This window comes from Emys orbicularis, chromosome 2 (assembly GCF_028017835.1).
Source record: "Emys orbicularis isolate rEmyOrb1 chromosome 2, rEmyOrb1.hap1, whole genome shotgun sequence".
NCBI classification, from domain to species: domain Eukaryota; kingdom Metazoa; phylum Chordata; order Testudines; family Emydidae; genus Emys; species Emys orbicularis.
In genome coordinates, this window is record NC_088684.1 from 92,326,005 (window position 1) to 92,344,459 (window position 18,455).

Here is an 18,455-nt window from a genome sequence, read left to right on the forward strand (position 1 = left end):
CCGGAGCTGCCCAATGCCAATTGCCAGCTCCCGCTTTTTTTTTTTTTTTTCGGTTCCTTTGGTCCAGCCCCCGGACCAGCACGGGCAGCCTGGCGCGACGAATGCGCGCCCCCGGAGGGGAGAGAAAGAGTCGCAGAGCCTGGTGGGAGCGTGCGCACGTACGTCCGCGCGCCCTGGGGGGAGGATCTCGCGCTGCAGCCGCGGGCGGCGCTGGGTGTCTCGCGCACAAATCCGGCGGAGCGGCTGCAGCGCCCGCCTTCTGCGCTGGGGCTGGTGAGTGAGCTAGCGAGCGAGCGCGCGCGGCGCCTGCGGGAGGAGGCGGAGGGAAGCTGAGCGGCGGTTTGAAGTTGTGGCGGTTGGGTGGCCAGGCTGCTCCTGTCTCTGCCCTGTGCCGGTGTCGGGTCCCGGCTGCTTCTTTTCCCCCTCGCCGTGTTGGCTCCCCCGCCCCAGGCACACGCGGCAGGGCCGGGCAGTCAGGTGTGTGGGGAGTGGGGGGAGTAAGGCTCGCTCTCTGCCCCGCTCCCCCAGCTGTCCGAGGGAAGCTGTGTCCCGGACCCCGCGAGTGAATAGCGCCCCCGCAGGGAGGCTCCTGCCCCAGCTCCGCAGGACTCCCGTGTCCCTGCCCCGCTGCCCGGGACCGTCTCTGGGGCTGGTGGCGTGAGGGTGTGTGTGGAAGGACGGACTCGGCTATAGCCTGTGGCTGGCTATTGAATGGGCCAAGTGATGCGAGCTAACCCAGGAAAGGGCGTCCTTATTCCGGAGCGAGCGTGTCCACACTCCGAGCGGTGCCGAGATCATTGGGCTGTGCAGGTGAGCCCTCGCTCCAACTGCTTCCTTGCTCCATAACCTATCCCGTCCCCTGTGCGGGGAGTCAGCAAGGCCAAGGGGTGTGAAACCTGCTCCTTGTGGTGCCTGTGAGCTTCCTGGCTATGGACTGGACCAGAGGGAGGAGTGTGTTGTGGGGGAGCCTAATTTCTAAGTGCCCATCGCTGGGATCATCCTGGACCTTCGCCTCTGATTCAGCAAGTTTAATGACGTTTAATGAAGGTGATGCTTTACATAGTGTTTTTTTTTTTTTATAGGATCCTTCGGGTGCTTGAGGCCTGTAGAAACAGAGGAAGATGCTGTCTGCTCCAAGCAACTTTACAAGCTAAATACAGGTCAGGCACCTGAGGGCTCTAACTTGGAGTTAATGTCTCTTTAAAAAAAAAAAAAAAAAAAAAGCCTTCTTCCAAAGACTTGAAGGAAGACGTTTAAATAAGTTTGTAGCTATAGTTGTGCTTATGTCAGTAAAGGATATGTCCAGTGTATTGTCTAGATTTTTTTTAAAATCAGAAACAAACAGGGAGCGGCAACAAGTTACTTATGTTATTGTAAATGCAGTTGATTTGCTTTTATATTCAGATGTTGCTTAATCAGGATATGTTCTGCTTTCAGTCAATCTCTTCTGTGGCACCTGTCACAGTCTAGTAAATTTACTATCAGTTGCTGTTGGCATTTTGAGATTATCCTACTTAGAAAGTCCAAGCTGACTTCTTCTTGTCCCACCATGCTGCTTTTGGGTAGTAGTAAAATTGGTCTTTAGTGGCTTCCCAGGTAAACTTCAGTACCTGTTCCAGTGCCAAAATATGATCCTGTTGGATAATAGTCTACAGATAGTTATTTTCTTACCTTAAATAACAGGCTGATTTTGTAGCTTTAACTGAGTACACTACTCAAGGTGTGTTCTATGCACCTTGAAAAAATCACCAGTCTTACTATCTTTTATTGATTTTGTTTTTTTAAAGACTTTATTAATATAGTGTTAAAGATCTTGGATGGAGATGGAGTGCACTGAACAGTGAAGGGGAGAGAAGCACAAGGAAACTAGCTTTTTACTTTAATTGGGTACTCTAAATGTTTTATTTTAGTGGTTGTGAATTTGAAATTTTTTGAAATTGAGTTAAGTATCAGAGGGGTAGCCGTGTTAGTCTGGATCTGTAAAAAGCAACAAAGAGTCCTGTGGCACCTTATAGACTAACAGATGTATTGGAGCATAAGCTTTCGTGGGTGAATACCCACTTCGTCAGACGGGTATTCACCCACGAAAGCTTATGCTCCAATACATCTGTTAGTCTATAAGGTGCCACAGGACTCTTTGTTGAAATTGAGTTAAATCTCCCAAACACTTATTTGATAAAGCACCCTTTAAATAACATACCTGAAACTTTAAAGTGAATGTTTTCTGCTCCCTTGTTGAAATTTTATGAGGGCTTTTCTGCATAGGTGACATTGACTATAAAAAGTAATGATGAAACTGATTATATTCAAAGCTGTCAAATGCATGTTTTCACTAGCATTCTGTAATTCCTTTCAGTTCTGACAATGTTGTGTATTAACTACAGTAGGTATAAAATTTAAAAATGTGACTTTTTAAAAACAATGGTTTTATTTGGACTTAGAAGCAGATTGGCTTGAAGACTAACAAATGGATAAAGTGTCCATTGCTTTTTTTGGTGAAACTTGGTCTAGCCAAAGGAAACATACAATGAGGTCTCTTAGACTCTTAGACTTTTTTTATTTTACTTTGGGTGAGTGTTCGTACCATTCTGGACTCAACCACTGGTTTAAAGAATACATCTTTTGTCATACATGCAATATTTTAACCAACTGTATACCTATGCTAGATTTGTTTTTTTAAATATATGAAGAGTACAGTTGCTGTTGGTAGTCAGCAAAACCACCTTTAGGACTTGTGTGTACTGGTGACTTTAGGGAAATCTAGCACTGCTTCAGCTCCATTGGTGCTAGTAATAGTGTAATCTGGTCACCAGTGATTTTGTCATTTAATTTTGTGATCTAGATGACATTTTGGAGTAACACTGCCGACTTGATGATAAGTTTAAGCTAATGCTGTTTGTTAGTAGTGCTGGTGAAGCTTCAGTGCTAGTACAATGGAGGGAGATGACTCTAAAATTGTAGCTTTTTAGGCCATGGATAATTAAGAACTGTAGTACATAATTCAGAATCAGGACTACTTTTGTGAAAGTTATGTATCTGGACTTGGAGTCCTTGCATCCTGGTCTGTGAAAATAAAATCTTTCTATATCTGCAGTGTGAAGAATCTGGCTATGTTGCTTCCAATGGGAGTTTACATGACTTTAGTGACAATTCTTTGAGGATCCTCTTGTTTGTTATGCTGAACTGACTTATTCCAATTCATTTTTAAACAGTGTGCTATTGTATGGCAGGATGGAAGACTTCAGAAATATTGCGGATGAGACGTTTCCAAGCTTTTTGGCTAACTCACTGAACAGTAATACCAGTGGGATTTTGGAGAATGTCACCATTTCATCAAACCTTGGCTTACCTGTTGCAGCTTCAACTGTTGCCAGGAATAAAACAGGTTGTGACAATAGGTAAGACTGTCCTCCTAATAGTCTTTCATAACCTAAAATACACTTGCGTTATGGGGAAGGGTAGAGGTGTCTGATATCTTCCAGAATGATTCCTCTTGCATACTGTCTGCTCAGAAAGCTGAAACGGGTGTGACGGGTTGGATCACAGAAACCCCCTTGGGAGCTGCCACCCGATGTGCAAAGACTACCCCTGCTTCTGTTTTCCCTGCCAGCTCAGGACTCCAGCACCCTGTCTTGCTGAGTCAGACACTCCTGTCTGGCTCCAACACAGACCAAGGGTCTGAATCACTTGTCCTAAAGCTGCAAGTTTATCCAAAAACAGCTCACAGGAGTGTGCTTGTCTTTAGCACTCAGATGCCCAACTCCCAATGGGGTCTAAACCCAGATAAATCCGTTTTACCCTGCATAAAGCTTATGCAGAGTAAACTCATAAATTGTTCGCCCTCTATAACACTGATAGAGAGATATGCACAGTTGTTTGCTCCCCCAGGTATTAATACATACTCTGAGTAAGTTACTAAATAAAAAGTGATTTTATTAAATACAGACAGTAGGATTTAAGTAGTTCCAAGTAGTAACAGACAGAACAAAGTAAGTCACAAGCAAAATAAAATAAAATGCGCAAATCTATGCCTAATCAAACTAAATACAGATAATCTCACCCTCAGAGATGCTTCAGTAAGCTTTTCTCAGACTGGACACCTTCCAGGCCTGGGCACAATTCTTTCCCCTGGTACAGCTCTTGTTCCAGCTTAGGTGTTAGCTAGGGGATTCTCCATGATGGCTCCTCTCTCTCTCTGTTCTCTTCCACCCCTTTATATATCTTTTGCATAAGGCGGGAACCCTTTGTCCCTCTGGGTTTCCACCCCCCCTCACTGGAAAAGCACCAGGTTAAAGATGGATTCCAGTTCAGGTGACATGATCACATGTCACTGCAAGACTTCAATACTCACTTGCCAGCACACACATATACAGGAAGACTCACAGGTAAACACAGTCATCTGCAGACAATGGTCCTTGTTAATGGGAGTCATCAAGATTCCAAACCATCATTAATGGCCCACACTTTACATAATTACAATAGGCCCTCAGAGTTATGTTTTATATTTCTAGTTTTAGATACAAGAGTGGTACATTTATACAAATCGGATGATCACACTCAGTAGATTATAAGCTTTGTAATGATACCTTACAAGAGACCTTTTGCATGAAGCATATCCCAGTACGTTATATTCACTTTTTACCATATTTTTCTAAAACTATCCCAGTTACATTATATTCACTTCTTATCATGTTTTTATAAAACCATATAGACTGCACAACGTCACAACGGGTTATTTGGATACTTCTGTAACGTGGTGTGAATTCATGAAGTGCTGAAAAATGTCAGTGTGTTGCTGAATGAACTTCTGATCACTGCCACAAAACGAGTGATAAGGAAGGTGAGGTAATATCTTTTATTGGACCAACTTCTGATGGTGAAAGAGACAAGCTTTAAAGCTACACAGAGCTCTTCTTGGGTCTGGGAAAGGTATTCAGAGTGTCAAGTGGGCAGTTAACACCTCTGCAGCCATAGGACAAACAAAAAAAGGTGGGGGGGCTTTAAGGTTACAGATTGTTGAAATAATAAACCATACATCTGGTGTCTTTAAGACCAATATTAATAGTCTTGAGCAAAGTTATGAATTTAAACTCCTTGGCTTGTCCTTTGAAGGTGTTGTGTACCTTTCCCAGATTTAAGAGCTCTTTGTATCCCAAAAGCTTGTCTCTTTCACAACAGAAGTCGGTTCTATAAAAGATATTACCTCATCTACCATGTGCCTCTAATATCCAGGAAGGAACACAGCTACAACACTGCATGCTATAAAATAAAGCATTTTGTCAAATAAAACTTAAGTTGCCATGCTTCATTACAAAATGTTAACTTGGTTTTTAAACTGGAATTTTAAATGTATACTGAGTTAATACCCTTTAACCTGAACAGTAATCTAACTCTGGAGCATCCTGTATTTCTTGCACATAACGTCAATAGTTATTAATTTTAGTAATTATTCTGAGAATAATGGTACTGTAGTACTTTTCTTGAAACCAGAAAGATTAATTATGTACAATTAACTTACAGTAGTTTGAGCCGATACTATAGTGTGAAAACAATTAGGAAATACTTAAGCTACTGTTGTATTTTTGATCACAATTATTTTTTGTTCAAGGTGACTATTACACTATACTGACTCGGGTCAAACAAATTTTGGTACCAAAGATAAAACCTGTATAGTAGTGAGTAAAGCATATGATCCATCCTTAAAATTTATCCAAATGACACATAGAATCTGTTGCCTCCTCTATGGATGTAACATGTCAAACTGAGTTTGGGATCATTGGGCATTACCGCTTCCAGGAGAGTATGATGCAGAGTTTGCAGAATTAAATTGTTGTGTAGTTTTCCCATAATTCTCTTGTCCAGGAGTCTGTGTTGGCCTAGAATATTGTTCTCCAGCCCAGTCTTGTTTGGCTCTTGGTTTCTGGCGGCACCTTTTTTTTTTTTTTTTAAAAACCGGTGGGTTTATCTGAGATGTCAGACATTTGAGCTACATTACATTCCTGGCAACTATATGTGATAGCTTATGGACAGAGTGCAAGTTCCTGTAGTATATTGACCCATTCCACCAGCTATTTCTTGGCTGTGTAGCTGGCCATAACGATGAAGTATGATAATTGCTAGTCTAGTGACTGAGAATTATCTGTAACTGGTTAACTGACTCCTTTACTAGCCAGACATCTAGGTTTGCTCAAGAAAGTTGTTTGAAAACACTTCTATCCCACTTTTGTTTTCTTCTCTCTAAACTGCCAGAGTTGATCAGAGTTGCTCATAGTGAACAGTTCTTTGGTGAACATTACCAGCCAATAACAGTCTAATAACAGTAATTTTTTTGAATTTAAATTTATAAAATGCAAAAATAAAAACTGAAAGGCTACACAACATAAATTATAGATAGACTTGTAGTAAATGAAACCACTTGTTTTTCTTGCCAAACAAGTACTCAGAGGAAATCAGAGGAAATTCATCATTTAGCCTGATGAAACCCTGACTAAACGGGGAATAAAGATGAAACTAGGTACTTTGCCATCCCTTTTTATATGGGATTAGATTCCTACAATCCTTTTGTGGTGCTAAAGTAGTATTCAGATACTCGATAAGAAACAACGCAACTTGACATACATCATGCTTTAAATTATTTTCTTATATAGAGTTATTGAGCACCTTCATCACCAGTGTAACCAGAAAATATTTAAATATTCTTACACCACCAACACTGGTTGCTGTCCTGTCTCTAGTCTTGTTTCTGCTCTCCTCTCCACACTACGCCTAGGCTTCAGTCGTTTGACAGCACACTATAGATAACTCATGCTGCCTCTCTACTCTGCCATGAAATTTATGCCATGCTAGAACAGAGCTCTTAAGCTGAGGAAGGGAAACTGTTGTCCCACAGAATGCTGTGTGTCTTAAAATCCATAACTAGAGCAGTAAGAACTAATGGAAACCTAATGGAGCAAGGAAGGGATGCTCTGAGTCCTGAGTACTGTTTGCTGGTGGGCCAGTTGAACACCACAGAAATCCAGTTTGAGGAACAAAAGATGGAGAATGCTTTATCAGATTGGGATAATGGGAAAAAGTGTTTCATTCACTTCACAAATACTTCTGCACCCTCCTTACCCCTTCTCCATATAGAGCAGGGAAGGGACACTGACAGAGCGAGACAGAGAGCTGTCTCAACTTCCTGATCCACTTAAAAAGACAATGCACTTAAGAGTGGGTCAGCTTACTTAAAGGGGCAGTGTGCATCTGTCTGTCTCTCTCTTTCCCACACATAAGGTGTGTGTCTGTCTCTGTCTGCTATGGTGTCTCCCCTCCCTCCTGTTCGGGCTGCCTTGATGAGAGGCTATATTAACAACAATGTGTTAACCCTTGAGGGCTCAGCTGAGTGTTAGTTCATCATTTAGCAGCAAGGCATTCCCTGGGAAATATCCCTCCCTCTTCCACCCTCTAACTTCACCACCTCAACCAAGCTTCACAATCATCATCATAGCTGTGAACAGTATTAAATTGTTTGTTTAAAACGTATACTGTGTGAATATCTATATAATATATAGTTTTTTTGTCTGGTGAAAAAAATTTCCCTGGAACCTAACCCCCTCCATTTACATTAATTCTTATGGGGAAATCGGGTTCACTTAACATCGTTTAGCTTAAAGTCGCATTTTTCAGGAACATAACTACAACGTTAAGTGAGGAGTTACTGTATTTCCCCAAAGTCACACTTAGTCTACTTCTGTGGAGCTCGACAGATGGCTGTATATAGTGATTGCTGACTGATTTACAGAAGAAAGTAAAGACTGAGATTTGCTGGCCAGTAGTTGGTGGAAAGAAAGGAATTGTACCCGCACCAGATGAGTATTGTCCTTTATCAGGGCCCAGTTATTCCCTGAGCTAGGCATGCTCATTTTCCGTTCACTTCAGTGGGAGCTATATACATGCAAATAACAAGATGAGCAGGCCTCATAGGTATTAAGTGCTTGAATAGTGTACAGAATCAGGAGGAAGGGAAGGAGAGCCTCTGAAATACCTCTTCTCTGTTCCACCAAGAAAAAAATAAAATGATCTTTAATCCGTTCACTGTTCTTGAAAGATGAAATCTAGTTGATCGCAAATGGGTTTGGAGAAACAAGGAACTTGCACCCTCCCTTGGAGGAGCTCTGCTCTAACAAGTCCCTAAATGTAAATAGCCATTAGCAAGAAATGAACCTTATGCCCTGTCATCTAAATCTCATCCGCCAAGATCATTTTCCATTCCAAATGAGAGAAGTCAAATCAGCCACCTCAAATATTGAGATGGCAACACTTAATTATTTCAGAATTGATTTTCATTAATAAAGTTCAAATGATTCTAGAAGGCATTTAAAGTCTGATGAAGTGGGTTTTAGCCCATGAAAGCTTATGCCCAAATAAATTTGTTAGTCTCTAAGGTGCCACAAGTACTCCTTGTTATTTTTGCTGATACAGACTAACACGGCTACCACTCTGAGAGCTCCTTGAGTGCATCCCACAGATGACAGGCCTGCCTTGTTGCACTGTGGGTTCCACACACTCTTAGACTGGATCTGTGCTCTCCAGACCCATGGTTCCCAACATTTAGTGACACAGGCCCAATTTGTTTTGACACCTGTAAGAGTTTCCCTTTGAGAGCATGTGACTGTATATGTTTGCAGTGACACAGAAACAGCTTCTTCAAAGCATTATTGATTCCTCAAAGGTACAAAGCACATGGAGCAAAGAGTTAAAAAACCCAAAACAATAAAATGCCTACACTCATGGGTCAGTCTTGCACCTTCAGCTTTCCTTTCCATTTGTAAATTCTCTTCAGCCTAGCTAGCTAACTTCATCTCTGGCAGGGAGAAGCAGCCTTTCCTGCTCACAGCATCTGTCTCCCTGTCTTTGTGTAGCTCCTTGCCAGCTTGTTGGCTTTCACTGATACCCTAAGAAGTTTCTGGCCACTCACTGAACCCTTCCTTCCTTTTCTAGGCTCTTTGAAGTTTTTGATCCTAGGCTCAGTCTTGGGAAAAGTAAACCATTCTAGCTTGGAAAGAGCCAGACGGGACAATCCCCAATTGATAACTCACCTCCCCACCCCCATTGTTTCTTCAAGGAGCCTCACCTTTGCCATTGCTTTGTTAGAATCCTAGAATATCAAGGTTGGAAGGGACCTCAGGAGGTTATCTAGTCCAACCCCCTGCTCAAAGCAGGACCAATCCCTAGACAGATTTTTACCCCAGTTCCCTAAATGGCCCCCTCAAGGATTGAACTCGCAACCCTGGGTTTAGCAGGCCAATGCTCAAACCACTGAGCTATCCCTGTTTCCCCTCTTTACAGCCTCCTTTGATTTACCTTTGGCATTAGGCAGCTTAATATCAAACAGGTAACCTGAAGGGCATACAATATTTATAAAGGAGGGAAAAAAAACTATACAGCTCCCTCATTCACCACCTAATATATACTTGCAAAACCAGATATACTAATTAAAAAACAGTTTTCAGTTATTCAGGATCATCCACTTAGAATAGATGAGGTATGCATGCTTGTTAGGTTTATTTTTATTAACTCTTTCAAGAATTGAAAAGATGCAAATTTGAACAGTTAAAATTATTGTTTTTTTTCCCAACAGGCTTTCTGATATTCAAGCTTCTTATCTAGAAGAAGGGAGATTTTCACTGCCATCAGCATCTTCTCATAGTGGTCAGTCTGCTTCGGAGCCAAGGGGGAAGTTAGCTCTCAGCTTTCAGGGTGACTTGTAAGTGATATTGCTGTTTAATCCTTTTAAAAAAGATTGGAAAAATTAATTATAGCAAATTCTGTTATAATTGTACGTATCAATGACTTTACTCTGAATTGTTTTTTCTTTATGAAATAACAGTATTGGCTGCAGTTAAATGCTTTATTTTGCTCCTACTTATCACAATTTATAGAGTTTTTCATGATTCATTAAAATTTGTTGCTTAAATCCAAGATCTGAGGAATATACTTGCTTTAAAAGGAATGTCTGAAGACAGTGAAGTTATTAGAGCTTAATTCTAGTTCAGTGGTTCTTTAATTTTTTTTCATCTGCTGGATAACTTCATAAAACTGGGGCTCCTTATTACTTGTGCCCATTTCAAAACAGTTTTTGCTCTGGAGATATTTCCTTCATTATAGTTTGTGCAAATATTTCAATTAATTCTCTGTAGTCTTGCTACAGGATTCTATAAGCTTTCTAGGTAGAGCTCCAGTGCCATGCATGTGAGGTTCATAGAGTAGTTTGTGAATTGGTAATCACCATTAAATCATAAGTGCAAGCAAATATAACTTTTACAGGTTTTCAAACTGTGTGAAGTGACTTCAGAAGAAATAGCTTATGAATATCTTGTCTAACAGTCAATATTCTGCAGAACACAGAAGTGGGAAATCACTGCTTCTTGGTATCTTAACAAGAACTTACATGGGTTGTGAGCAGATTATAAAAGCCTCAGTAGCAACTCCATGGTTGAGATGGAGTTTTTAACTTAAAGCAGGGATTCAATCTCTTAAGTATGAAGCGTGTAATTTTCAAGAGAGTACATAATTTACTTTGAATACAGAATAAATTTTCTGAGAATTCCAAGTAAATCTCTTATTTAGTTTAAGAAATAAAATTAAAAGTAGGCCTCTTGAGAAATTTGGTACCCTGTGTCAGACCTCTTTTTGCCGCTAATAATTGCAGTAACAGAATAATACAAATGCTATAGCAGCACAGCTGTAGTGTAGACACTTTTCACAGCAATGCAAGAGGTTTTTCCATCACCATAATTAATCCACTCCTCCAACAGGTGGTAGCTAGTTCGACTTTACCGCCTCTGACAGATGTGAAAAATTCACATCCCTGAGCAATGGAGCTAGGTCAACCTAAATTTTAGGTGTAGACCAGGCATGAATGCTCTAAAATCCATATGGTTACTCAGATTGCCTTGAAATTTGGTGTCTCTCATGGGGGAGGTAGGCTTTGATTAATTACCCAAATTTGGGGCTATTTGATCAAGGGGTTCCTGAGAGACAGCCTCCTGGGTGGGGAAAAACACCTAGCTTTTCTTTAAAGTTGACATATTTTGGCATCTCTTGTATACACAGGGATCGCACCAGGGTCTCAGTTGCTCGAGAGTTACCCCACCAGAGAGTTACCCCACCACTAGCTCTTTGGGGGAAATCAGATTAAAATATTGTTAGCAAGAGAGTTTGGTCCCCCAGTCCTAAAGCTCTTGCCCCAAACCTGTTAGACTGTACATGTGCAGAGAGGCAAAGGGGGTTGAAAGTTAGTTATGATTTACAGGAGCTGAGTAACTCAAGGAGGAATGTTTAAGCCATGGAACCTGAGCAACATCCAGTCATGGAGAGTTCAAATCCAAGCCTAGGTGTAGAAATCTGAAGGGTGGGAAAAATCAGAGGCAGATTGTAGCAATATAGGATTTTTTTTATTTTGGGGAATTGTAATCTGATGACAGCAGAGTCTATAGAAGGCACTGAAACTGCTTTTGAAAAGAACAAATGCTCATTGGAAAGGGATGGTGATTGGAGGTGGAAGAGTAAGTGGGAATAGGAGGAGATGAGTTTATGATACAGTGAGGGGAGGAGGGATAAATGGTGGTGGGTGGATAGGAGAGGCTTGTGGGGGGTCAGATGATGGAGATGATGGGGCTAAGTGGTAGAGTGGGAGGACACCTGAGGAAAATGGGGTGAGTTATAGGGGGACTGGGAGAATAGAGGCAGGGGTGCCTGTCAGCACTAGGTTCTTCTCCCATGTGTGTTCTGGGATCTGGGGTGAGGAGAAGAGCAAGGGGGCTGCCTCTCTCTGTCTTTGTGCATGAGCCAGTATCTGGGGGTTGCCAGGCCCTGGGGGGGTCTAATCCCCCATTGTCATTTCCTCTCATGTGAGCTGATATATGGGGGGGATTTTCCCTTCCAGGGGTATCTGATCACCTCTCCTTATCTTGTGTGTGGCAGGATTTGTAGAGGCCCCTGCCCATCTATAGGGGTTTGACCTCCTGCCCCCTCACATGAGCTGGCAACTGGGTCCTTGACTGCTATATGTGCCTGGGTCAGGGGAAGCCCTGCCATCTGGGTGTGAAGCAGAGAACTGGCATAAGTACCAAGAACACTGCTGACACTGAGGCAAAGAGTTGAGAATGGGCATGCTTGATCCATATCACAGGCTCTCCAGCACTGGTGAGGAGGGGATGGGAACACCCATTGACATGAATAGAACACTTCACACATATTAGGGCTGTTGTTTCAAGTGTATCCATTTCCATCCAATGGTCTCACTCAGCTGAGAGCATCTTATTGAGATGAATGGGCCACTTGACACCACTCAGAGCTTCTTATATTTTCAGGATTATCCTTTGCTGGGGAATCTGCACGCAGCAAAGCAGTTATTAATGATTAATTTTAATATATGTTATGGTTAAGGCCCTACTTAATTTGTGATATTGTGGAAATTACAGATCCTGCAATATTAAGCATCCACTACAATTTTGTCAGCTGGGTGGTTGGCGACCTGAGTCTCGCTGCTGGACCCGAGCGGCTGGTGTCGCGAATCCTGCTGCCGTCCCCAGGCATTAATGACTGTAATAGAGTTGCAGCAAAATGTCTGGGTATCAAAAAAAAAAAAAAAAAAAATAGCAGGCATAACGTAATACTTGAGTGTTGAAATTGTTCCAGCAAGTTTTTCTTAAACAAATAGGTCTTTTCTGGCTTTTCCAAATTACTGCAATTACAGTAGAACCTCAGAATTACTAACACCTCAGGACAGTTCCTAACTCTGAAATGTTCGTAACTGAACAAAATGTTATGGTGGTTCTTTCAGAAGTTTACAACTGAACATTGATTTAATACAGCTTTGAAACTTTACTATTCAGAAGAATAATGCTGCTTTTAACCATCTTAATTTAAATGAAACAGGCACAGAAACAGTTTCCTTACCATGTCAAATCTTTTTTTAAACTTTCCCTTTATTTTTGTACTAGTTTACGTTTAACACAGTGCTTTACTGTATCTGCTTTTTTTGGGGGGGGGGGGGTGTCTCTGCTGCTGCTTGATTGCGTACTTCCAGTTCCAAATTAAGTGTGTGGTTGACTGGTCAGTTCATAACACTGGTATTTGTAACTCTGAAGGTCTTCTGTAATAAATATGTTATTACTTTTCTATGATTTTCCATGTCTTGTCCGCAACTCAGCTGCAATTATTTGACAATTATCCCACTATTCAAGTAGGGCCATAGTTATGGTGGAATGCCAGCTCTGCTACACTTAAGATTGAAAAGTTTTTTTCTGTATAAAGGACAATGTTTCTAAATATTCCAAAACTCTAAGATGTATCTGAGTTGTCTTGAAATTTGCTGCGCCTTTTGAAGATGCAGGGTGTAGTTAGTGATGCAAATTTGGGATCATTTGAGCAAGAGGTTCCTGAGATGCAGGATGCAACAAAAACATTTTTTTTAAGTTCACAGATTCTCCAGACTTGCTTTGTGAATACCTGGCTTCTAAAATGCTAAGTACTTAATGGGACAGGAACAGGAGGATGAGCTGGAAATGATGGCAGGGTGTGTGTGTGTGTGTGTGTGTTTTGAGGGAAATAGGGGGAGGAGAGAGACCAGTCTTCTTTCATATGCTTAGTTACTGTAACCATCAGGTAATAAAACTGTCCAGTTCTTGGGATATAGACCATGTCTGAGACTTCTCTTATTGGCTCTGTTAGAAGTTAGACTCCAAAGGTTTTAAAGCAAGACTGTTATCTACATTTCAGTACAACAGAGCATACAGAGGTAGGGGGTACACTTAGGAATCACATAACAGGGTGGCCTACTGTAGAGAACAATCAAAGAAACTTGGGCTCTATTTCTGGCTCTGCCACTGTGCTTCTGGGTAACTTTGGCCAAGTCACTTCACCGCTCCGTGCCTCAGTTTCCCCATCTCTGTAAGGGGAAAGTTTCCCTTTTTTGAGATCTACTGATGAAAGACTGCATTGTAAGAACTAGATATTATTACTTGGCCACAGGACCATCTGAACTGCACACCTAGATTATAATTATAACTGCCTAGATTACCACCAACTACTGCCAGTAGCACTTCTTTCTGTTTGGTGTTGGTTTTTTTTTTTTTTTTTTAAATAACCAAACCTTGTTAATTCACCGTTATGGTTGCCTGGTGATAGCTCATTCCCTTCCAGAACATCAAATTCAGCAAGACTCAAAAGTTGTGAAAATCAGGGAATACAAAGTTAACGTATGCGCCCACAGAACTTTAACTGTGCCTTCTTTTGAGCAATATCCTAGTATGTCTAACACATACTTGCTCTCTGCCTTTGCTCTCTCCTGAGCAGGAGCTCCTTACACTCATACACTTAGCTCCTCCCTGCAGTCATACACATCTATTAAATTTTGCAATTCCATCAATCCCTCTTACAACCCCTTCAGCCTTGTCGACCTTCACTTAACTAAGACCGCACTCGTTTCCTATCTAACTATGGACAATCCCCAGGGCAAGAAGACCACTATGCCCTGCTGCTGACACAGCCTACACACTGCAGCAATTAAATGAGGCATACTTCGTCTCCCACGGTACACATGCTCTTATTTTCTTTGATCACACACAGGGGTAAGGGAGATGGGCACTCTCACCTCCAGAAGGCCACAACCTCCCATCACTTCAGGTCAGCTTTCAATCTGCTCTGTCTTATTCCTCCACCATTCAGTGCAGCTACACCTACCTAATGTGAATGCAGCTGGATTGCATTCATATGATTCCAGGTGGCTATTGCTAGTTCCAGGGGGCACAGTTAAGGGTGCCCGGGCATGTTCTGTAACTCTGTATTTCCTGGTTTTCACAAGTTTATTTTACTGAACTCTGCAAAGAGCACAAGCTATCACCAGTCAACTTTAACTTGGCATTCACAAAGGTTTTTGCCATTTCATAAAATCTTGCTCAGATCTTGTGCACAGGTTACGTTTGAGTAGCTTTGGACAAGGTTTTAATGGTCATTTCCTGCCCCTCCTCCCCGGCCCGGTAATTCTTCTTCAGTAAAAACCTTAACTCTGCTCTTTAGTGACACCATGCCAAAACATATGCTGATGATTAAACATTTTAGTGTTTGTGGACTCGAAATAGATGAAGTAGGTTTTCAAAGACAAAGCAGATATCAACATTTTTTGATTCACGGTATCGCGATACATCAGAATTAAGTCTTTGGCTGAAGGAAAAAAGACCATTAATCCTTATAAAGGAAAAAAAAAATTCAAATGTATCCTATGCATAGGATTTCAGTGAGTTTTAAGTGTATATGGGAAGCTTGAAGAACCTGTGACGGGGTGGAGTTTTGAGGGCCCTAATTGCATTTTCATACATTAACGTGTTTGGATTTCTTTTAAGTTTCCTGATTTTTATAATGGTTTGCTTTGTGATAATTACAACATCCCTGTTTATGTAGCATCGCATAAATTATTAACTCTCCAACCTTAACTCCATTTTAGTAATGTTTGATAGAGACTACTAATAGTACTTTAAATAAAGTCACAAACGTAAGCGTGGTGTAAACAGAGTTGTACCAATTTAACTAAACTTGTGTTTTAAGCTAGTTCAGAACCTTGCATTGGCTTCTACTGGTTTAGCTCACATTGGTTCAGAGTTAAACTGCTGTAAGTCAGGCTCACACTGGTAGAAGGATTTGCACTGGTTTAAAATCGGTTTTAGTTAATCCTGGTGCAACTTCTATATGTAGAGAAGGCCACACATTGTTACAATTTTCAGTTGCATCGTAAATATAGTTAATTGCCTAGAAAGTACCTCAAATAGGTTTTTCTACACTCTGACAAAAATAATGCCTATAATGTTTCATCAGTACAACAGGTGTAGTGCTGTTACTGGTAGAAATAGCGGAAGCAATAGCATAGGTGGGTATCGTATATGTACCAACTCATTTTATAATCTTGCTCAAAGTATTGTTAAATACAACTGTGGTAAAAATGGCAGAGACCAATCTGTGCTACAGCTACTACCATTTACTCCTGGGGGGGATTCTGCTTGACTGTGTGACGGTAGAACATGCCCTCCTCCCTTGCAGAATTACTGAGCTTCTGTGCAGAATATGGCAGGGAAGCAAAGGGAAGCCGCGTGGGTGGGGGGAAGGAGAGGGATAACCACGGGCACAGTTTTTTGGGGGGGATTACTCCCCCATACCTCACCTCTGTTAGGGCAGCACACGGGGTTACGTGCCGCTGGCCTCCCCCTCCCCCTCCCCCATTTCTGCAAGTGCTGAGCTGCCCAGCTGAGGAAGGCTGTGTCTGGGTTCCGCTGACTCTGCAGCTGAACGCTGCCTCCTGAGTCCTAGTGCCAGTCCTGCTCCCCTTCTGTGTGCTGGGAGCCTTCCTGTTTTCTGTGCAAAAGTGAGTTCCCGCAGTGGGGCTGGGTAAGGAGAAATGAAGGAAGGAGGTGTGTGGGGAAGAGGCAGTGGGGAAGGAAGTGGGGTGGAACAGGGCAGGGGGAGGAGAATGTGGGAGTAAAGGAGGAGGATGGAGACAAAAAGGGAATAGGGGAATGGCAGGCCCTCCGAGCACCCCATACCATGACCCCAATCCCACTGATCCCAACCAGCTGCACCTGGACTCCCACCCTTCAAGCCCCACTCCCCCAACCCATACCCCCTTTGCCGAACCCATCTTCTTACACCCAGACGCCCTCGCTAAGCTCCAACCACCTTCACCTGGATCCCCTGCCGAGTCCCATTGCGCCTGCACCCAGAAACCCCAATGAGCCCCTGTGCATCCAGATCTCCCACTGAGCCACCCGCACCCAGATTGCCCCACGCAGAAACCTCTCTCTCCACACCTGGATCCCCCCACACCAAGCCCCTCCACACTTGGATCCCACCCATATCTGGTGCGCCTGGCGCAGAGGGGCAGGGTCCTGGCGTGTTTCTGGGGCAGGCTGAGCCCATGCCCTGTGTCAGGGTCAGGTGCAGCATCACTGCCAAGTCCCTGTACCAGAGGAAAGTGGGGGCTTTAGGGTGATCTCCCACATCAATGCAGCCAGTGGCCTGTGCTCCCCACTGCCATGCTGGAGCCACATTTATTTGACAAATAAAATTTGCAGAATTTTAAAATATTGTGCACATAATTTTGTGGCACATAATTTTTAGTTTTTTTTGGTGCAGAATTCCCTCAGTAGTAACTGTTGATGCCACTGATGGAGGTGCAGTAGTGGTGATTTGTGTGCACTTTGACTGGTGTAGGCAGTCTTTGACAAGACTTAGGCCTAAAGGCTTCTACCTGATAACCAGAAGCAAGAGGGTAATTTGAAATTGGGATAGGGGAATGTTATTTAACCCTTAAATTAAAACCTAATACTATATCTGAAAGACTAACGGAATAAATACCTCTTTATTTTAATTATTTTGAGCATTTAATAGTGTTTTGTGTAGCCAGGCTGTTTGTTTTTCACACAGCAACAGTAAAGAGAAACACTTGTAATACATTTTCCTATTTGTCAAAACCACAAATTGTTAGCGGAGACTCAGTGACAAGTAGTACTTTGAACTACTACTTTGGAAGTGACTAGATTTTTAAAGTTCAGTATTCTTTTAATAGGTAGCAGATATTTCTCGCCATTTTATAACAATCTTTAAATATATCAGGGCTAGGTTAGACAGCAGTGTTTGTACTCTGGGTTATAAAGAGAATAAAGACACACTTATATGTCCACAAAGTAAGAGAAATTGTATACTGATTGTGATCAAATTTTGGCTCAAGTAAAGTGTCACTAAATTTATTTATTTTTCTAGGGGAGTTACTACACTAATTACAGAAGCTCAACCTGTTTCTGATGGCTTGAAAGAGTCCAACTTAATACAAAGAGGGCACAACCAGAATGCCATCGCTGAGTGTTCAAGTCTCAGTCAAGATACCTTGTTTGACATATTACCAATTGAACACTTGGAAGGTATTTAACTTTTAGAAATTCTTGCACTTAGTGGTCCAATGTACTTACATCTTTGTTCTGGTGTATTTTGTTTTGGTATAACATAAATAAGAATAGCTCTTCTCTACTGGAAATCTTTAATTCAGTTTCCATTCTCTACAAATCAATTAGTCTTTGGTCTGGGACTTGTTATATTAAGTCTAAATCTGTGGTAAAAAAGAAAAGCAAGACTAGGGGGCCAGTGACAAATCTCCGGTCTGATGTCTTACAAATGGTAAACTAGAAACTAATCCTGAACACTACTGGAAAATTGTGGGTTTCAGTATTCCAGTGGTATACATCACTTATTTATCAGGTATGAAACCACAAAATCATATTTTTATTAGCATCTTTCCTTTTTCCTCTTCCACTCTGATATGAATTCAGTGACCATTACCTTCAGTTGCACTGACTTCTAGATCTTGCTTTATATCGTCTAAAAACATTTAGTCTAGTTTTCAAATGACATGATACATTAATACCTAA

General features: G+C 41.8%; 1 protein-coding gene across 1 annotated transcript in view; it reads left to right on the forward strand.

Annotated features, from left to right (window-relative positions):
• The first annotated feature begins 238 nt into the window (after positions 1-238).
• The window catches only part of CEP192 (centrosomal protein 192), a 185,828-nt gene continuing 167,611 nt past the window's right edge, over positions 239-18,455 (forward strand). The window contains exons 1-5 of the mRNA XM_065398324.1: positions 239-273; positions 1,083-1,160; positions 3,213-3,398; positions 9,620-9,745; positions 17,794-17,951. Coding sequence (XP_065254396.1) covers positions 3,232-3,398; positions 9,620-9,745; positions 17,794-17,951 — 451 coding nt within the window. The 5' untranslated portion in view covers positions 239-273; positions 1,083-1,160; positions 3,213-3,231. The remainder of the gene's footprint in view (positions 274-1,082; positions 1,161-3,212; positions 3,399-9,619; positions 9,746-17,793; positions 17,952-18,455) is intronic.